The sequence below is a fragment of the Durio zibethinus genome, chromosome 6 (assembly GCF_047325235.1).
Source record: "Durio zibethinus cultivar Kanyao isolate XHJ-2024 chromosome 6, ASM4732523v1, whole genome shotgun sequence".
NCBI lineage: Eukaryota > Viridiplantae > Streptophyta > Magnoliopsida > Malvales > Malvaceae > Durio > Durio zibethinus.
Genome location: NC_143167.1, coordinates 32,567,575 through 32,587,461, shown reverse-complemented (window position 1 = coordinate 32,587,461; position 19,887 = coordinate 32,567,575). Strand labels below are relative to the sequence as shown.

Here is a 19,887-nt window from a genome sequence, read left to right as displayed (position 1 = left end):
AATCATAAATCTATTAATAAAATTTTAATTCAATCGAACTATAAATCGGCTTTCGTTCAATCAAAAAAATTTTTTTTTGGATTTTTCTTTTTCTTTTTTCGGCGTTACCACACTTGTTTCACAAAAAACGCAGCCCCCTCTTTTTTATTATTTAGGGCTTTGTTTTCACATTAAGTTGAAAAGCCCATGGCCTATGGGCTGGAACCCACATTGCTAACGCTAGATACTCTTGACGTGATTGAAAACCTCTTCTCGCTATAACTTTATTAATCTGAAATTATATGATCATCAATTTTGGAGGGTGTTTGAAATGGGGTTCTTTTTCCATTACCCATAAACTGTATATCCCTGTTCAAATCCAAGATAATTAGTCTTATTCCTTTCCTATTGAACCAATTAGTTGAATTTTTCAGGAGTCAATCGACCATATATTGATCCACAAGCAAAAACCTGATTCTAGAACGAGAAAAAATAAGCTAGTAGGAAAGGCTAACTACCATCCTTGCAACAGATCCATCGAGAAATGTCAAAGGAGTAGGAACTTTTCTATTGTCTTGAATTCATTGGTGAAAGATGAAGGGGACAGAGATTTGGGGAAACGGATTCGAAGTTTTCAGCTGGCAATCCTTGTTTTCTTAGATGATATAAACATTATCATAGTCCTCGTCGAATTGAAGCTTTTTCTACTTTTTCAGATTGGCTAAATTTCTCAAATATTTCCGAGGTGTGGTGTTTTCCCGTTTAGTTCTTGACTGTCAATGCTTCTAGAAGTGGACGGAAACCATAACATATATATTATTGAAAATTTCATTAGATTAAACATAGTAAATTTCATTATTGAATATGTATTAGATTATGAAATTATATAGTACTAATTTTACTTTGGACCCCGTTATATAACCTATATATTATTCATTCATACTTTTAGAATTAAAAAAATAGTTATTTTAAAAATGATGAGCAGCTATAATTAAAATCAATATTACATGATTATTGAAAAGATCAAATTTTATTCATTCAAAAAAAAAAAAAAGTCCTTTTCAACTTTTATTTTATAAATTAAATTTGATAATTCTATTCTATGTATTTTAAAATTGAAGAGAAGATGAAAGAGTTGGGACGTCTTTTTTTTTTTTTTTCATTTTTAAAAGGAAAAATATGACTATATGTCTATATTAATATTTCGTTAGAGCATTTGAACTCAAATGTTTCAAAGTCAAAGATGAAGGCTGCAGCAAGGATTATAAAAAGAAAAATATAGTTTGGCAAAATCCTTTTCCTTGGTAATATCAATTCAAAGCTCACAAGTCAATGTCGCTTGTCCCACCATTGGCCGCACTGTTTCTCATTTGTAAGCCCAGAACAAGAAAAATAAACGATCTGCACAGGTTTTTTTTTTTTGCGTCGCAATTTGATAGAAAAAATGAAACTAATGAGCTTGTTGGATGAGGAGAAAGAAGAAGAAAACCTAAGAGAGATAGCAAGACAGAAAAGGCTCAACGAAGCAGCCATGAAAGGATCAGTTACCTCACTCCTTGAGCTGCTCCAAGAAGACCCTGATATCCTCAAAAAAGCCCCCTCATCTCTTTCGGACACACCTTTACACATAGCAGTTCTTCTTGGTCACTCCGCTTTTGCCAAACAGCTATTGACTCAAAAGCCAGAGCTTGCAACAGAATTAAACATCCATGGTTATTCACCTCTTCACGTGGCAGCAGCAAAAGGGTGCGTGGAAATAGTGAAAGAATTGTTGTTGGTGAACCCTGACATGTGTTTGGCCAAGGATCGTGATGGTAAGACTCCCCTGCATCTTGGTGCGATCAAGGGTCGAGTTGAGGTATTAAACGAGTTGATCCAAGTCAGACCGGAGGCGACTCGGGCGTTGACCGGTGGAGGAGAGAGTGGACTCCACTTAGCTGTGAAGAACAATCGTTTAGGAGCATTGAAGGTTTTGGTAGAATCTGTGAGAAAAGATGACCAGTTTGTGAATTGGAGAGATTCTGAAGGGAACTCTGTCCTGCATATAGCTGTGGCCAGGAAACAGTTAGAGGTATGCTTTGCCTACTTGTTTTTTCTTGCAAGAACACTGTGATAAAATAAGGTAACAACTTCACTCCAAATTGACTAAACATGTGGAAATTTAATAGGACAAATTAACCCTAAATCCGGCGAACTTAAGGAATAACTAGGAAGTCTGGAAAGTCTATGATGAATCTCTAATATGTAAGAACTACGAAATTTTGCAGATGATAAAATATTTACTCACTGATACCAAGATAGAAGTAAATGCTCGAAATGCAAATGGCTTCACCGCCCTGGATCTTTTATTACATAGTCAAAGGGATTTAAGAGATATGGAAATTAAAGATTGCCTACAGAAAGCTGGAGCTTCAAGAATGATAAGTAAGGCTCAGTCCATTGCCAATAATCAGGATATTGTCGAAGTTGTGCCCCCAATACAGGTACAGCCACTAATTCTTAAGGAAACTGATTCCAAGCCGGTGGTTGAGAAACGTAAGCATACTGATTGGTTGGGAAGAAAACGAAGTGCATTAATGGTTGTAGCATCGTTGCTTGCAACTGTGGCCTTTCAAGCGTCATTATCGCCACCTGGTGGTGTATGGCAAGATGATTACTCGGTTGATTCTGATGGCAACCCTGCAGAGAATCCACACAAAGCAGGCTTGTCTGTAATGGCCTATACTGATCCAAGACAATATGAGGCGTTCATGATAATGAACACAATCGCTTTCCTTGCATCATTGAGCGTAATTTTGTTACTCATCAGTGGACTACCTATGAAACGACGCAGGTTCATGTGGATTCAGATGGTGATTATGTGGCTAGCAATCGCAGCGTTTACTTCTACCTATTTTGTTGCATTGATAGAAATAACACCAAGACAAGTGAGAACTATGCTGTTTCATGTGACCAGAATTTCACTAATAATATGGCTGGGGATGATGGGACTCGTTTTTGTAGGTAATGTCATTCGGATGATCTTATGGTTGCTTAGAAAGTACGGTTACATCAAGCAAAAGGAGGAAGAGTATTCACTTTATGTAGAGGATGAAGAGAATGATGAGTGATGACCAGTGAGAAAAAAATGAAAGTAATTTGGGAGGTTAGCTTAAATTAAACACCATCAAATCTTCATTTGCAATTGAAAATCCAAGTGGAAAGATGATTCAATCAGCATTTAAGATTATCTCTGATGTAATAATAGAATTTCACTGATGTAATTTTTGCTGTCATGTTTTGTCAACATTATTATTATCAGGGGCCTTTTTTTTTTGGTATTATAAATGTGTAATTCAAAAGATCAAAGCCTAAACCATCTAGCTTTTGCTTGTTCATTCTCAAAAGTACGGTGGAAAAGATTTTTTTTTCACAGATATTGAGCCATAGAGTCTGCGGGTCAGACTCAGAACTCTGAATAGATAATTGGGTGATTTAAGAATTTTTCAAGTTACACAAATGGTTTCTGCTAATACAGTTTGGTATATGGTTTAGGATGATTCAATTAACAATAAGAAACTGGTAATTCATATCCAACTGAAACGAGTAGCCTAATAACTATGTGTTTTTCTTTTTGGGGGATAAATGTGGGGTTTAGGGTTAGGAGGCAACCTGTTAGTGTCACATCAAGCGTTTAAAGGAAGAATAAGTAAGATACATTAATCCAACATCGAACATAAAAAAAATAATTATTGAGGTATAAAAATGTTGATATGGCACGTATTGAAAAATCGATTTTAAAAAGAGAAGATAATAATTGTGTGATAAATAATATCAGAGTAAGCTTTTAATCGTTTAACTCACTTCAAATGATTCAATGAGAGATAAATAGGATGATCAGGCGTTATGAGATTGCGTTATGAGATTGGATGAGAAAGAATATCACGTGAATCCTTTTAAAGAGAATAAACAAAATATTTTAATCTTATATTGGACATGAAAGAAGAGTCATTAAAATATAAAAACGTTGATGCTGCATATTCTAATAAATCAATTTTGAAGAGAGAGTATAACGACCACGTGCGACTAGAACAAGGAACGGAACCTCAAGAGCAGGAAATGCAAAGCAAAAAACAAACTAAACTGACCAAAGTAAATTAACAATCAACATCCCACTCACCAATTGTGACAGGAAACAACATTAACAGGATCATTTTGAAACATGTTAATAGCTTGAGACCACCCAACCTGTCTTGCAAAAATGGCAGCAATGCTTCTCTAATTATCTCATGTAGTAGTAAGCACCCTCCGATTGAGTCTGTTTGTCCTTTCTCTCCAGGTGAAGTAAAATAGAAAGGAAAAACAGAGAACTGAAACGCCTCTTTGCCGCAATTTGATCATGACGGACGGGATGGGATGGACCATAGGCTGGTCAAGCTTGGCCCAACAAAAAATTGGGCTCTTTTAGCAACAACAGCAAAGATCCAAAGCCTATTATCTTGCCAGGCAAAACGGGCCCCGGAATTATTGATAATGACCCAAAATAAGGATTAAAAAATAAAAGAAAATTACAGAACTTTCATTTGTTTCTTCAGAATTCTAGATAGGGCATTAAGGAGACCAATTACGAAATTTTCTATCTGCATTGATTAATCTCTAGAACTCTCGCCTCTCCTGCTTGTCTCCTATATATACAAATCAGCTCTGCACCTTTCGAATCACTTTCAAATCAACTTAAAACTTACTGCGTTACACATCTAAGCCTCTTCCTACATCCCTTCTTTGATTTTTGTTTTCTTCTTCTACATTTCTAGAGCTTGAATCATGGATTTGAGGAACTTTGGCTTCGATTCTCCACTTTTAACGATCCTGGAAAACATGCTTGACATCCCAGAGGAGCAGGAGAAGTCCCGAAACAACCCATCTAGGGCCTACGTTAGAGATGCACAGGCCATGGCAGCTACGCCAGCGGACGTGATACAGTACCCAACATCCTACGTATTCATTGTCGACATGCCTGGCATTAGTTACAATGAGATCAAGGTCCAGGTGGAAAACGACAACGTTCTTGTGGTGAGTGGGGAGCGAAAGCGTGAGAAAGAACAAGATGAGAAAGAAGGGGTCAAGTATGTGAGGATGGAAAGAAAGGTTGGAAAGTTCATGAGGAAGTTCGCATTGCCTGAAAATGCAAATATGGATAAGATATCTGCAATTTGTCAGGATGGGGTTTTGAGACTGACTGTGGAGAAGCTGCCTCCACCTGAACCTAAACAGCCTAAGACCATTGAAGTCAAAGTTGCATGAGCAATATGGTTTATAAGTCATGCTTGATTTGCAAAACTTGTTAAAGACAAGTGTGTGTTTCTTTTAGTTTGTACTTGGTTGTGTGAGTTTTGAAGTTTATGAATATATAGAATAAAGACCGAAGTGTATTTCTTTGTATCTTATTGGAGCCATTGTCTTTTAATTTCCTTCTCTTTCATCTGTTTCTTCCTTTCTTCTACCAAAGTACCTATGAGTTAAAGGACATATTGTGTAACAAAGTCGGTTTAATATATCAACTTATTATATGAATTGCCCGACAGCAACTTGAAATTCCAAAATGATCTCCACTTTATAACTTTCATCAATAAATCACAGTTAATATTCTGGTTTGGCCCGAGTTGTGTTAGAAGTTGAACGACAGACATTGGACATCAACTTTTGAAACAATTACAAACAACCAAAAGACTTAAGATTATGAGTTATGTTTCCTCAAAAAAATTACTATGATTTATGAAGTTTATTCAATACTTGATTATATTGGTTACCAATATCTTTAGATAGATATGGTAATATCGTTTAAAAAAATATTTAAATAAAATTAACATCTATTGATTCGAATAATAAGAAATTCAATTATTCTTAAGTAAGGTTTTAGTTTTGAATCTTATAAATGAAAAAAACAGGCTTGGAAGAACTTATCCCTTTTATGAAGTTCGACTTAGCTCAACTTTGAATTAATTAAGATCCAAATTAGTTATCGAACACCGAAGAATCTTAGACAAAAAAAAAATCTAAATGAAAATGGGAAGGAAACAATTGTCTTGGTTGGACTTACATGGGCCTAAAACATGGGACCACAAAATGTTATGCTCACTCACCAGTAGTATTTTGGATCTAAACTTAACATTCTGTAGGACTATAGCCAATAACATGTGAAAATCACAGAGGCTATAGTTTATTGAGAATAGTGATTTAAATCTTATAAAAGATTTGTTTGAGATTAATTAAATATTGTTTGATGAATAAAAAAACTTATAAAAGAAGAATTCTAAAAGAAAAGAGATTCTTGATAGATAAGTTTAACTTGTAGAAGAAAAATTTTAAAAGAAAAAAGGATTCTTAATAATTTTGTATGTTTATAAATAGATGAAATTTATAAGATTAAGTATATAAAAAAAAAGATGTAAGAAAGTTATAAAGTTTTATGAGATGACACTCTATAAAATTATTAGAGATTTACATCTTATGAGTGTATATGTTTGAATGTTAGAGTGGATTATAGGATACTGAGAGGATCACATAGGTATAGGTGTGTATGTCAGAGTGAATTATAAGAGATTGAGAAAATTCACATAGGTATAAGTACATAAGTATATATAGATATATGTTTATTTGAGTTAAGAATACTTCATAGGACTAGAGGCGATTCGTCTATGGGTATTAATTGTTGAATAATTTATATGATTTATATGTTTGTAATTCTCTACAATTAGTGAATTTTTTTTACTTGTGGACGTAGGTCAGTTAGACCTAATCATGTTAAATTACTATATCTTATGTGATTGATTAATTATTTGATTATGTTTTTGCTAGTGTGATTGGATTGAAACTTTTTTGCCTAACAAGTGGTATCAGAGCTGTGGTAATTTCTAACAAGTAATATCAAAGCTATGGTGATCTCTAACAAGTAGTATCAAAGTTGAATGTTCTAGACATAAGAAGAGACAAGCCTAGAGAAATTCGATTCAAGTGAAGAGTTCGAGTTCATGCTTTGAAAATTGATTTGCAAAAAGCTTGAAGGCAAACAAGAAAAGATAACTGTAAGACTTTCATTATAGGTGGAGCTAAGCAGGTCTAATATGAATATAGATAATTTGATGAAATTTGAGTTAAATGTAAAAATTGTTAAGCATAGTGACTCAAATCCCATAAGAGATTTATTTGAAATTAAGTAAAAATTACTTGATGGATAAAAGACTTACAAAATAAGAATTCTAAGAAAAAAGAGATTCTTAATAAGTAAATTTGATTTGCAAAAAAAAAATCTAAAAAGAAATAAATTCTTAATATGCAAGTTTGTATACTTAGAAATAGATAGCTTCTATAAGGTTAGGTATAAGAAAAAGATATAAAAGAGTTGTAAGATTTTATGAGATAGACTTCTCATAAGATTACTGAAAGTTTATGTCTTATGAATGTGTACATTTGAATATTAGAATGGATTACAAGAGATTAAAAAGATCCACATAGGTATGTGTGTATGATAATATAAAAGTATGTGTTTGTTTGATTTGAAAATACTTTATAAAATTGAAAGAAATTGAAAGAGTCTGTAGGTATTAATTATTAAATGATTGATATAATTTGTATATTTGTAATTATTTACAATTAGTGAATTTTTTTTATTTATCAATATAAATTAATTGAATCGAATCATATTAAATTATTATCTCTTATATAATTAATTGTTTTATTATGCTTTCTCTAATGTGATTAGATTAAAATTTTTTACTTAATAAATGATATCAAAACAGTAATAATCGCTATCATAACCCCGATAACTTCTCTTTTGCTCCGTATGATCAGTTGCTACTTGCTAGTTTTGTCCCTATGTTTCCTCCTTTTATCTTCAACAAATGAAAAAAAAAAAAACTTTAATTTTTCATTTGGTCAAAAGCTTTTTGTTTTTGTTTTACTAAGCCTTACTCACTGCTCCTTACATAATATTAACAATTTATCGCTATTTTTTACAAACCCAGTTGAAAACAAGGCTTCATTTTTTCTCAGGTAAGATTTCTTTTTGGTTGATGAGAATATATAATATATACTGTATTACGTTACATAAACTTTGATGGACTTTCTCAGAAAAGAAAAAAAAAAAAAACCCTTAATCCCAGCGATCCCAAAGAGAACCCCACAGTTGCCAGTTGCCACGTCCCCTAGAGACCTACTCCGCGTGGATCTTAAACAGCCCAGTCGGCAACCACGTATCAGGCGTAAAGACAACTTGCACCGAATGCTTTAGCTTGCTGCTAAATTCACTACTTAAGGCATCCCTAGGTGACGAACAGCCCAGTCCTTCCATTGACGTGTATCATTGAAGTTTTGCTCGTGCATGTGTATCCTTTCTTCATAAATCAATTGCATGCAATTCATTTGTCTGTCACCCCCAAACGGATGGTTAATTGTTTCTCTAGCTAGAAATCAACCCAAGAGTTGTCCTCTATAGTCTATACCGTTCTAGAACCTCATCAAAAGAAGAAACCTCCTTAAAAGACCCAAAACCGCTTCAGTTTTCACGCATCTAACTCACTATAAAAGCCCACCCAAAGCAGCATTCCCTTCACAGCCAATAAAAGAAGTTGCTACTACCGCAGAGAATACCAATCTTACATCTCTTTTTCTGCCTGCAAGAAAGAAAAGAAATTTCGGCAGAGAGAAGATGGATTGGAGAGTCATGGGATCTGATCCATCCATCATTGACACCCTCCATGAGCTCCTTGACTTCCCTGACGAGGCCGACAAGTCCCAGCCCCATCCCTCTCGCGCCTACATCCGGGACGCAAAAGCAATGGCAGCGACGCCAGCTGACGTGAAAGACTGCCCTAATTCATACGTGGTTGTAATTGACATGCCAGGGCTCAAACCAGACCAGTTGAAGGTCCAAGTTGAAGAGGACAACTTGCTGGTGGTGAGTGGAGAGAGGAAGAGGGAGAAAGAGAAAGATCAGGGCGTGAAGTACATAAAGATGGAGAGGAGGCTCGGCAAGTATCTAAAGAAGTTTCAGCTCCCAGAAAATGCTGATACTGAAAAGATATCAGCTTCGTATCTAGACGGAGTCTTGATTGTGACTGTGGAGAAGAAGCCACCACCAGAGCCCAAGAAGCCCAAGACGGTTGAAGTGCAAGTGAGTTAAGAGGTCAGAAACTATGCTCCTACAGCGTAGTTGAAGGTTCAAATAAGAGCAGCTTGAGACTGTGCAGGCTTGCTTGGTGAGGTGTAAGAAAGTGAGGATGTGAGTTTGTTGTCTTTTGTGTTTTTGGTGCCGGGGACTCTAGAGAGCTTTGGAGGAGTGGACTGGTTCTGTTCTTTCAATACAGTTCTCGTAATGTCTGTGAACAGTGTTTATGAAAATATATGGAAAAAAAAAAAAAACTTGCTTTAATCATATGTGTACAAAAATGATCTTGAAATTTAACTCCTTACTCTTACTTTTTAGGGGAAAAAACATGCTAATACCGTTGAATTCATAGGAGTGTAGTGGAACAATACCATTGAATTCATGTTTCCCTTGCTACTTGGAGCTGAGTTTGTTGAAAGCGAATTTAGAAGTTTACTAGAAAATTAGGTACAATATCATGTGGAGGAAGAAGCAAAGTACCCTTATTTTGACCCTCTTCATCTGATCTTATCGTATGGGGCCACCACATTGTCTGTAATAAACTTCAATTCAACAAAAGTAGTTCTCATCCAGAAATTTTCAAACCAACTTTGATGGACTGTGTTAGTAAAACTATAACTTCTTTTTCTTTTTTGCATCGAAATGCCATATTCATATGTGAAGAAGACATAGGCCCAAGGAATCAAGGACGAGCCCAACATTTTGCAAGAAATTTTTGAAAAGGCAATAGGCGGTAGCCCCAACGATTTTAAATTAGTCTGAAACTTTTAAAAGCAAAGTTGGCCCACACTATCAACCAATGAAGAAAGGAAAGTCAAAAGAATTCTAGACCTTCGAAAGCATTCTGGAAAGTGGAAATCACTGGAGAGAGAATGTGATACAACTTTCCGGAAAACTCCTGACAATTACCTCCAGAAACTTCCGACCCAACTTTGTAAATGCTCAAAACCATCAGTCCAATAATCAGAGTAAACAGCATACTATAGCTAAAACAAAATCCTAGAACAATTTCATCCAAAATTCCGGCAGCGAAAAAGAGAAATGGATTTCAGAATCATGGGTTTGGATTCTCCATTCTTGCAGACCCTCCACTACATGATGGACCTCCCCGACGACACGGAGAAGACCCCCAATGCACCATCGAGGGCCTATGTTCGTGATGCTAAGGCAATGGCAGCTACTCCGGCGGACATTAAGGAGTACCCCAAGTCATATGTGTTCATCGTCGACATGCCTGGACTGAAATCAGGGGACATCAAGGTGCAAGTGGAGGATGACAATGTGCTGTTGATCAGCGGAGAGAGGAAGCGAGAGGAAGAGAAAGAAGGAGCTAAGTACGTGAGAATGGAGAGGCGGGTCGGTAAATTTATGAGGAAGTTTGTGTTGCCTGAAAATGCTAATACTGATGCTATTACTGCAGAGTGTCAAGATGGCGTTGTGACTGTCACTGTGGAGAAATTGCCGCCGCCTGAGCCTAAGAAACCTAAGACCATTGAGGTCAAGATTGCATGAGAGGGTTTTTAGTTTGGGGAGGTTTTATATGAACTATATGTTGTGGCCAATGTGGGTTTCGAATAATTTGGGTTTATGGGTTTCGAATAATTGGGGTTTATGGGTTCTTTCTAGTATTTACCGTTCTGGCTTCTGAATGTGTTTATGGTTTGATATTACGGTTCCCTTCCCTGTTATGGATTTTGATGAAATCACGAAATATTGCTGATGTTATTAATTAGTATTTTCTTGTATGTTTTTCTTCTCTAAATCCTAATATTTAGTCCCATATATTATTAGTACTAAGTCAATTCTTAGCCGAAAATGATGAATGAAAGTTCTCAAGTCTTAAGTAACGTGAAATGAAGTTTGAATGAATATTCATAAAAAAGAAAGGAGTTTTGAATAGAGTGCATGCTGTTCGTAGAAATGAACAATGGTCGCAAGCGTCGTAAGTGTAAGACCATTGAAGTTTAAGGTCGAATAAAGCTATTTAATGGGGTTATTGTTGTTATCTTCGTTGTTATCTTCTGATGGCAGAAAAATGTTGAATTGCTGATGTTAACAAAATGAGATTACCTTATTTCAATTACATAAACGTTTAGTTAACAATGATCGAGGCAATTGTTCATGTCCTATATACTCCAAAATTAGTCAAAATAGATTTAATGAGATTCAAAAGGAACACAGAAAAGGCATAGAAACTTTGAAGATGAAGACATAACAGGTTTGGAAGAAATCAAATTAACAAAGTGTTTTTTTATTAAAGCTTTAATCATAGGTGTTTATTTCAGGCCAATCCTCGAACTTGGTTTACAATATAACCGCATTTTAAACATTCCGCCAAACAGAGTTGGCACTGTAAGTCTTCCCTTTTTCTTGTTCAGACGTCTCTTTCTTTTAGGAAGGGGACGAGAAGAATCAAGAGTGGCCCTTTCAGGCTTCAATAATGGTTGGATCGTGGTTCTATCTTTTCTGATAAACAGAGCAATGAAAAAGCCTTCTTTGTCCTCCACTGGGTCAGTCCGGAGCAAATGTTCAGCTAAAAGGCAATAATGCAGCAAGGATTTAAGTCATTAATCGCCCGTAATAGTGATGATACAAATGCCTGAAAGCAGCTAATGACAAGGATATTTGATGAAGAAAGTATCTACTTACAGCCTTCAAGCACTGGAAGACCACGACGGTACCACTGGGGAAAAGGAGTTGCTAGTTGAAAACCATGGGATGCAGCAAGCGGTAAAACAGACTTGACGACATCTTCATTTTCAATTTGGTGGATGGAACAAGTGCTGTAAACAATTCTCTCAACTTGTGGAACTGTAGTAGAAAATATATAAACAATAATCAATCCATAACGCTCCTCAAATATTTCTATGGGCACCATACTAACAATTCAGCAACAATATTTTGTGCAAAGTTACAAAACTAATCTATTCTACATTCTAACTTAAAGCTAATATATGCTCCAACTGTTTTTAAAAGTTGACAAGGGCTAGCATGGATAAAAATACAAACATAGGTAGGGAAAAAAAAATACTTAACAGCATAGTGCATGTGCTAGAGCTTTCTTTTGAAAGGAAGCCAGCTTGTTCAGTCTTTCTCTTTCATCAATGTTAGCCGCTTGACCTGCATAATTTGATAATTAAGGTGCAGCATATAATTCACCTTGTTTATGATTGAAAAATCAAATAATAATGACTGCATACAAAAAGGATACATTAAGAGGAAGGTTATTTGGTATAGCAGTGTAACCAGTAATATACATTGCAATTACATCAGCAATACTTACTATTTTCCAGAATTTTATTACTTGAAACCATAAGTAGGTAAAAACTCGAGAGTTTAATATAATTATCAAATTTAAAAAAAATGAAGAGATAATTAACATCATAAAGCAAGAAAGAGATAATTAAAATACTAAAAAGATATATTCAATCACCAACAGATATAAGACTCAGCAAGTTACCAGTAGCATAAGATGGGAGCAAATGGTCCAATCTCTCAGCAACAGTACCGGATCCGGAGCAGGAAGGATCCAAAAGAATAGCACAGACCTGCAAAGTTAAATTTGGTTGAGAGTACAACGAAAAATAAGACTATAGATTTAAAAGAAATCTTGGGGAGAAAGATCATTTGAAGTTCGGAAACAGGGTCCAGAACTTATCAATGCTTATGGTATGAGCTGCTCGGCTTTAATAGAAAGCCCAACCGGCTATTGAAAAAGTGCTGATGATATTAATAAGTCATCAGCCATTCTACTTTTCAGACTCTAAAGGTGCAACCATCAGTCTTTTTGAAAAAAGCTGTAACCCAAAGAATATTAACTACAGCCAAGACACAAAGCAGAGAACATGCTTACCTTGGAGTAAAGAGGATTTTTCGGGTCTAAGCTTAGAAAATCGCCATGCAGAACTTCAATATCTACAACCCAGTTAAGAACAGCACACTACCACAAACATCTTCATATAGAAACTGGAAGAATGATCACAAACTACACTAGTAAATGACAACAAACGAAAATGACAGATCATAAAATAAGGACAACAGATTGAAGAATGCTCAAAAACAGCGCAGCTTCCAAGTCATATATCGCAGGCCCTTCAACAATGGCAACATATAAATGAAAATAAGTACCAATACTTAAGTACTCAAGTATATAAATGAAATGATGAAACAATATTTAAGGATACTGTGTGCACCAGATAGTCTGACAGTGTTTTCTAAACGTTTTATCCTTTCCTTATTTAGTTCACAGGCTATAACCTTTCCTTTCCCTCTCATAAGAGCAGCAAGATGGACAGTTTTGTTCCCTGGAGCAGCACATGCATCAAGAACCTTCACAGAAAATTGGAATCAAGCAAACTATACATAGCTGCCAACATAAAACTCAAGAAAAGACCATATGAGCATCTACCCTACAGCCAAAATGAGTTGTGGCTGTATAACTTTCAGAAACAAATGTAAGAGAATGAGGACTTGTACAAGGAACGAATATAAAAAGAACAGATAAGTAGCTACTTTGTCCGGTAAAAGACTTGGTAAACAAGTAACAATTGATGACCATAACTCACCTCCCATCCTGGTTCAGGATCCAAAGCAGCTGCCACCATAGAACTCGCTTTCCCCTATACGATTACAAATTTGAATCAAACATGAAAAAGAAATGGTATCAGTGCCTAGTCACAGTAATTTTCCAACAGGAGACAACTGTAGTACTCGCTTATTCATGAATGTATTAAACACTTACTTGCATAAACACACATCCACTCACAACCAAAGGATGATCGTGAAGATCACATTTTGGGGGGAGTTTTAACAAGTCAGGAACTAGGTTATCTTTCTGCACCTATGAACGAAATGAGAGATTGTAACAAAATAAAACACATAAAAAACTGGCCTCTGAATTAGATGCAGAGTAGAGATATCATCAAAGTAAGCAAAAACATAAAAAATGATAAAGAAGAGGTTAATTAAAGGAAAACATAAACTTTTGACTAAATATACTGTAGAAAAAACCAAAAATATGATAATAAAACAAGAAGCAATGAGAAAGGCATTCATGGTTGCTTTAGAGATTAACTCTGGTTGATGGCAGGTTGCACTTATAAAATACTTCACTCTTGTTACTTCATATTACCTATGAAAACATTTAAAATAACTCAACAACCCCACTAAGAATTAAGATTTAGCTTTAGCATAGTTTCAGAAAGTACCACATATTGTTTCCCTAATTCAATCAAAGCAGAATCAACACCCAATTTAAGTGTGTTCACTCGAACATAGCGGGGCTTTGAAACGTCTGTGATAAACAATTAAGCGATACATCAAGAAGGAATGATTTAACAAGCAACAGAATGACACAAATGGATGCAAGAGAACATCTTAACACATACCAGGAGTTTGATAAAGATCAATCAAGTCTTCAAGTCGCTTCACCTTTTTCCTCACTAAAAGCCGAGCTAAAGCAGACTGAAGAGAAACTTTCCGCTGAACTAGAAATTTCTCCGCATCACCAATTAATGAAATTTCCTAGAAATTAGAATTCATGCCACAAGATTATCAGACAGATGCAAAACAAAGGCAGAATATTTGCAAAAATAGCATATCAAAGATGAACCCTTTAGCAAACAACAGCCAAACCATACATACAAAAATTGCTGCAACTCCTCAGCATACATTACTGCCTCCCATTAGCTCAGTGAGACAGTCTTAGAAGGCAGAAGATTCTTTGAGACTGAATACTAAGCATCATTATTAGACATACAATCGTTTAGTTCACTAATCGTATTATGTCTTAAGAGTATAGAACTCCTGCTTTCGTCTCACCTACCATGCAATCGGTAAAATCAAAGAGTTTGCGTGTTTTCAGAGAAAGTTCACACATTATCCCCAATAAGGCCAAAAAGGGAAGAGAAGACGTAAAATATGGAAATGTTAAGCTAATGAAGATACAAAAAACCATTACCTGACCAAAAAGAATATCATATGTGATTATATAAACCAATTCCTCTTGCCTCTGCAACATCACAATAATAATCACCATTATCAAACACTTAATCTATAGCAGTTACCCATCACCTCCAGTAAAATAATATAACAGAAAAAAAAGTAAACAGAGGACAGAAAAAAATCATTGCTTTTCTATTACTTAAAACCCATAAATTTTGACCTTCCATCTACTATTCAATATGTTAGCACCCTCCAACACATCCTTAATTATAGGAAGATCTGAAAGCAACAAAATAATAATAATAATAATAATTAGCTGAAATATTTTAAATCTTCAAATGATTTTGCTCTTACTATAAAAAAGAAACATTGATTGAAATTAAAAGAAGAAGAAACTTTAACTTACGTTTGAGTGTTTGGCAAACGAGAGCGAAAGTAGCCTTCTTGTTCTTAATAGTAGGGCTATAAACGAGGGTCTTTATGGAGCCGACGGCTCGTCGAAAAGCGTCTCCTTGGAGAACGGACCGTAGTACCTTCGCAGCCTCTCTCCTGGCAAAGTAAGCCGACCTCTCGGCGTTGCTCAGTCGACGCATCCTCGGTTTCTCGGCGGGCCTCATCGGTTGCTTCGCCTTGAAACGCGCCATTGTTTTGCAAGAGGAGTGAGGAGTAGCAGGGAGCAGAGAAACCTGAAATCCTATTCTCCAGTCCATTCAACTTAATTGGAAACGCACCGTTTTCTTCTTTGAGGGCTAGGGCTCTGACGGGCCCCTTATTTCACTGGGCCTGGGAAGGACGTTCCCAAGCCCAATACTAGCCCCAAATATTGCTTCATTATAAATAAACAATTTTATTTAAATATATTTCAAATGTTTTATTTTAATATTAAAGTTTACGTCAGGTTAGTTTTATCCATTAACAGCTTTAAAGAAAAAAAAATTACTTAACTAATAGTTAGTTTAACAACAGTTTTACTTTTTTTTTGTTGTTTAAACGTTGTTGTCCACAACTTTCTTACCCTCCCCACTTCCACATTTGAAAGCATTAATTGTGGAAATTTTGTTTGAAAGTTGTACTACTATTTTTGGTCATGCATCAGATTTTTCTTTATTTTTATACTATATACCAAATATTAAGATAGACTTCCTTTAATGTTACTTATGGTTTTGTAGGAATATTGTTAATTTATATTTGATAATTTAAAATATAAAATAATGATATAATATAAAAATAATATAAATAAAAAATAAAAATATTACGATTTTAAATTTCAACAAAAATCATAAATAAGTTTAACAAAATTAAAAATATATATTTCATATTTTTATATCAACACAAATTGTTATATATAATTTTCGTATAAAATATAATATAAATATATAAATTATCAATATTTTATATGATATGAATATATAAATTATCAAATTTAATTATCATGATAAATTAAGAAAAAATCAATTATTCTTATTTTCTAAAAGTTTAAGTTGAATGAAATATATGAACTCCATATAAGAAGGAAAATAAAAAAAAAGAAATTTTCTCCAACAACGATATGATTTATTTCAATAATAAAAATTTAATCTTTGATAATTTTAAATAAAAATAAATAATTAAACTCTTCTACCTACTTGCAAAGTGGAACACGTAAAGTTAAAAATTGGCAATTCTCTATGTTCTTCCATGTCAAGATAAAAGGAAAAAAAAATGTTGTCTCAACTTAATTATTTGCTACTACTACGATCTGATAACTTTTTGGGGGTATGAGGTTGCGTAATTCAACTTACCACACAAGTAAATCAATTAATGATGAAAGCAAAGTATGAATAATCCGATTCCATGGTGATGCCATTTCCATAAATACTGGAGTCAAATCAAACAAAGACTTAGCTATGCTTCCTGTCACATTTGTCGGAGGCCTATGGTTATAAAGATGATAGATGATTTTCTTTGATTCCGCAATCTGGCTTCCAGGAACAAGGCAATGGTTGAAAAATAAGAGATTATTTTATCCGATGATTTGACCTGGGCAAACCTTACGCACGGTTGACTGTAAGCTACGTTGGATGGACACTAAAATTAATTACGGTAATATTGAAAAAAAATTAATAATAATAGTGAAAAATATCTTCTATTTTAGTTTTACATTAAAACAATACCCCTTCTTAGGTGAAACAATCATTATTGAACCATTTTCCTTCCGGTCTCAAGGAAAGGTGATGCAGTCGAAAGCCTTCAACTCAATGCTGGAATGCTACCGAGGTCAAATGTACCCCAAAGTGCGGTTGGAAGAAAAGGGGGCAATAAAAAAAATTTTACCATATTTTATTAGCAAGTCATTCTAAAATTGGTTTTAAAATAGCTGAAGTGAAGCCAATTAGTTGGTCAGAACGTAGGAAAGTTAGAAAAGCTTACAATCACTATGGAAGTTTCATGTGAACTTCGGGGCCGGGGTGGTCAAGGAGTCTGTTAGAAGGTGAAAAACTGGAGATAGCCAGTCTGCCTTAATGATGAAGATGGATTTGTCTGCAGTTAGAGATCAATGTAAGAAATTCTGGATTAACTTGGCTGGCTGGCGACCATTGACCAAAATTCGTGTTTTAAAGATGGCGGAAGCAATGGCTAAGAGGACTTTCTTTTTTTTTTTTTGTTAACAACCATTTTTTTCCTTTGGATTTTGGAATTTTGGTTGTCTGCTGTTTTACATAGTTCACATAAGTAACCAATCGAGTTCATGGTTCACACCCTACAAAAAGTGCAAAATACAGCGGATCCTGATGGCATATAGCAACTCTTTCTTTTCTTTGGGAGGGGGATAGGAGCAAGTTATATGTAAATAAAGACCCGAATAATGTTATCATGTTTCAAGTCACAATCACTTTTGACTTGTCTTCTCTAACAACGTTGTGAAAGGGTTGGTCTAAGCACGAGACTGAAAAGCTAAATTCACACAAACAATTAAGTCTTCCTCTCAAGTCATCCTTGGGGATGTCCCACTTCCTTTTAACTTCTTAATGGTATGAACCTGGGACCCAAACATCTCAATACTTAGGCATTCAGCATTAGGATAGAAGTTTCCCTGCAATGTCACAGGAAGGTCATGGCGAAACTACCTTGCTGATTAAGCGGAATATAATATATGTGTTTACCATTATCGAAACGGTATAGACATTAGTAGACCTTTAGTTTCAATATCTAAATGTCTAATAACAGTGCTATACCGCCAGACTCACCAGAAAGCGATCATGCCGATCAATCCAACTTCGAGTTCCCTGAGGAGTACTTCACTTTAGATGATTGGCTGGAGGATTATCCTGAAGCTAACCTCTCGGTGCCAACTGAGAATCCTGTTAATCAAGCCAATAAAGTTAATGATTCTGCTGGCTCTAGCAGCCTCCTTCAAAGACCAGCTGATCATAACAGTAAGAAAAGTCATTACTTAAACATCTTAAGTTTCTATATTAGTCTGTAGCCACTGAATCATCTTTCTTTGTTGTTACTCGTGTTAACAGGAGAAAGTGAAACTATCGGGGAGAGAAGGGAATTCAAAGAAAGATATGCATTCAAGACCAAGTCAGAGGTTGAGATACTGGATGATGGATACAGATGGAGGAAATATGGGAAGAAGATGGTGAAGAACAGCCCGAATCCAAGGTAGTATCCAATGCTTGTATAATTTTAATATTTAACTCACAGGTTTCACTATATTAGTTAATACAGTTAACATTGCAGCCTGTATTCATTTTCTTCAAAGGCTGCTACCAGTTCCTTAGGTGATAACTAGAGCTGTTCACTTATAACCCTTAGACGTTTTAATTTCTTATTATTTGATTAATAGGAACTACTATAGATGTTCTGTTGAAGGATGCCCTGTGAAGAAAAGAGTTGAAAGAGATAAAGAGGACCCAAGTTATGTAATTACAACATATGAGGGTATCCATAACCACCAAAGCGCTTCTTGAATCAGTTGCTTTCTCTCAGGTTCGAGTTCTTTGACCAGTAATATCTCACAGCCAACTCCTGCAGAAGTCGATCTGCATTTATCACATCCACGACATGATACTCAATTCATGTATGTATGATTAAGAAATCTAAAGATAATATCAAAGAGTCTCAGTCCGTTTTATTCATGTAGGTATCTTTTAAGAAATCTAAGGATCAGAATCCCTGGGGGTTTGGCCAACTTTATTTCGTTCTTGGTTTGTTATGTACACATTTTGTTAACTGGCAGAACCCTAAGATGGGGTTTATTCCCGTTTTTAACTGATAGGTTTTAATTATAAGTTGGTCCTTTTTAGTGTCATCAGCACAAGCTCAGGCTGCTGTATTTTTTAACTATGGAGGAATAATGGTGAACGTTGAAAATCAAGCTTGGAGCCTTGGAGACAGTATAACGTGACATGAGACTTTTAACTTTTTGATTTGATTGGTAACGTTCTTCAGTAGGATTATGTTAAAAGTAAACAATACATCCTTGCATAGCTGTATAATTTTGTGTGCAGAAATAGTAATTTAAGTCAAAGATACAAGTTTGAAATCACACTGAACGCAATTAAATTACCATCCACGAAAGTATTTATTTGTCAAGCAATTAACTTGAGGGTGCCGCCGCACGGCCTTTTTGTCTGGCGGTGGGCTGGTAAATATCAAAGTTCTGTTAGGGGCCAAAGCAGGTTTGACCTCTTAGTCAGTCTATGAGCCTGGTACTCATGCCAACGTTCCGTGCGGCTTTAGTTGGACTCTCTTCTTGTATATCTAAGTCCTGAAAACATTCTTGAAGAATGATTACTCAAAAGACTACTAAAAGGTATTCTAAAACTAAAAAA

General features: G+C 35.2%; 5 protein-coding genes and 1 pseudogene across 6 annotated transcripts; 5 read left to right on the top strand and 1 right to left on the bottom strand.

Annotated features, from left to right (window-relative positions):
* The first annotated feature begins 1,298 nt into the window (after positions 1-1,298).
* LOC111285084 (ankyrin repeat-containing protein BDA1-like) lies at positions 1,299-3,205 on the top strand. The gene is made up of 2 exons (XM_022874326.2): positions 1,299-2,050; positions 2,247-3,205. The coding sequence occupies exons 1-2, from the start codon at positions 1,424-1,426 to the stop codon at positions 3,087-3,089; spliced, it is 1,470 nt and encodes a 489-aa protein (XP_022730061.2). The 5' UTR covers positions 1,299-1,423; the 3' UTR covers positions 3,090-3,205.
* A 1,432-nt stretch (positions 3,206-4,637) lies between these two features.
* Positions 4,638-5,400, top strand: LOC149518592 (17.6 kDa class II heat shock protein pseudogene; annotated as a pseudogene).
* A 3,160-nt stretch (positions 5,401-8,560) lies between these two features.
* On the top strand, positions 8,561-10,869 carry LOC111285835 (17.1 kDa class II heat shock protein-like). Its single transcript, XM_089763029.1, has one exon. The coding sequence runs from the start codon at positions 8,666-8,668 to the stop codon at positions 9,137-9,139; it is 474 nt and encodes a 157-aa protein (XP_089619155.1). The 5' UTR covers positions 8,561-8,665; the 3' UTR covers positions 9,140-10,869.
* Positions 10,072-10,869, top strand: LOC111285029 (17.3 kDa class II heat shock protein-like). Its single transcript, XM_022874240.2, has one exon. It carries the CDS (start codon positions 10,166-10,168, stop codon positions 10,634-10,636), a length of 471 nt encoding a protein of 156 aa, XP_022729975.1. The 5' UTR covers positions 10,072-10,165; the 3' UTR covers positions 10,637-10,869.
* Positions 10,870-11,359: 490 nt separating this feature from the next.
* Positions 11,360-15,805, bottom strand: LOC111285027 (25S rRNA (cytosine-C(5))-methyltransferase NSUN5). Of its 2 annotated transcripts, none has more exons than XM_022874237.2 (13): positions 15,474-15,805; positions 15,288-15,346; positions 15,084-15,134; positions 14,512-14,647; positions 14,332-14,417; positions 13,866-13,958; positions 13,690-13,743; positions 13,309-13,453; positions 12,978-13,039; positions 12,585-12,672; positions 12,161-12,244; positions 11,774-11,935; positions 11,360-11,657 (listed from the first exon to the last, which is right to left on the bottom strand). In XM_022874237.2, the coding sequence occupies exons 1-13, from the start codon at positions 15,775-15,777 to the stop codon at positions 11,401-11,403; spliced, it is 1,581 nt and encodes a 526-aa protein (XP_022729972.2). In that variant the 5' UTR covers positions 15,778-15,805; the 3' UTR covers positions 11,360-11,400. The 2 variants fall into 2 exon arrangements, with proteins under 2 accessions (XP_022729972.2, XP_022729971.2); XM_022874236.2 differs by having other exon boundaries at positions 13,866-13,964; positions 15,474-15,801.
* A 2,321-nt stretch (positions 15,806-18,126) lies between these two features.
* On the top strand, positions 18,127-19,364 carry LOC111285028 (putative WRKY transcription factor 51). The gene is made up of 3 exons (XM_022874238.2): positions 18,127-18,483; positions 18,574-18,715; positions 18,900-19,364. The coding sequence occupies exons 1-3, from the start codon at positions 18,261-18,263 to the stop codon at positions 19,021-19,023; spliced, it is 489 nt and encodes a 162-aa protein (XP_022729973.1). The 5' UTR covers positions 18,127-18,260; the 3' UTR covers positions 19,024-19,364.
* Positions 19,365-19,887: the final 523 nt, after the last annotated feature.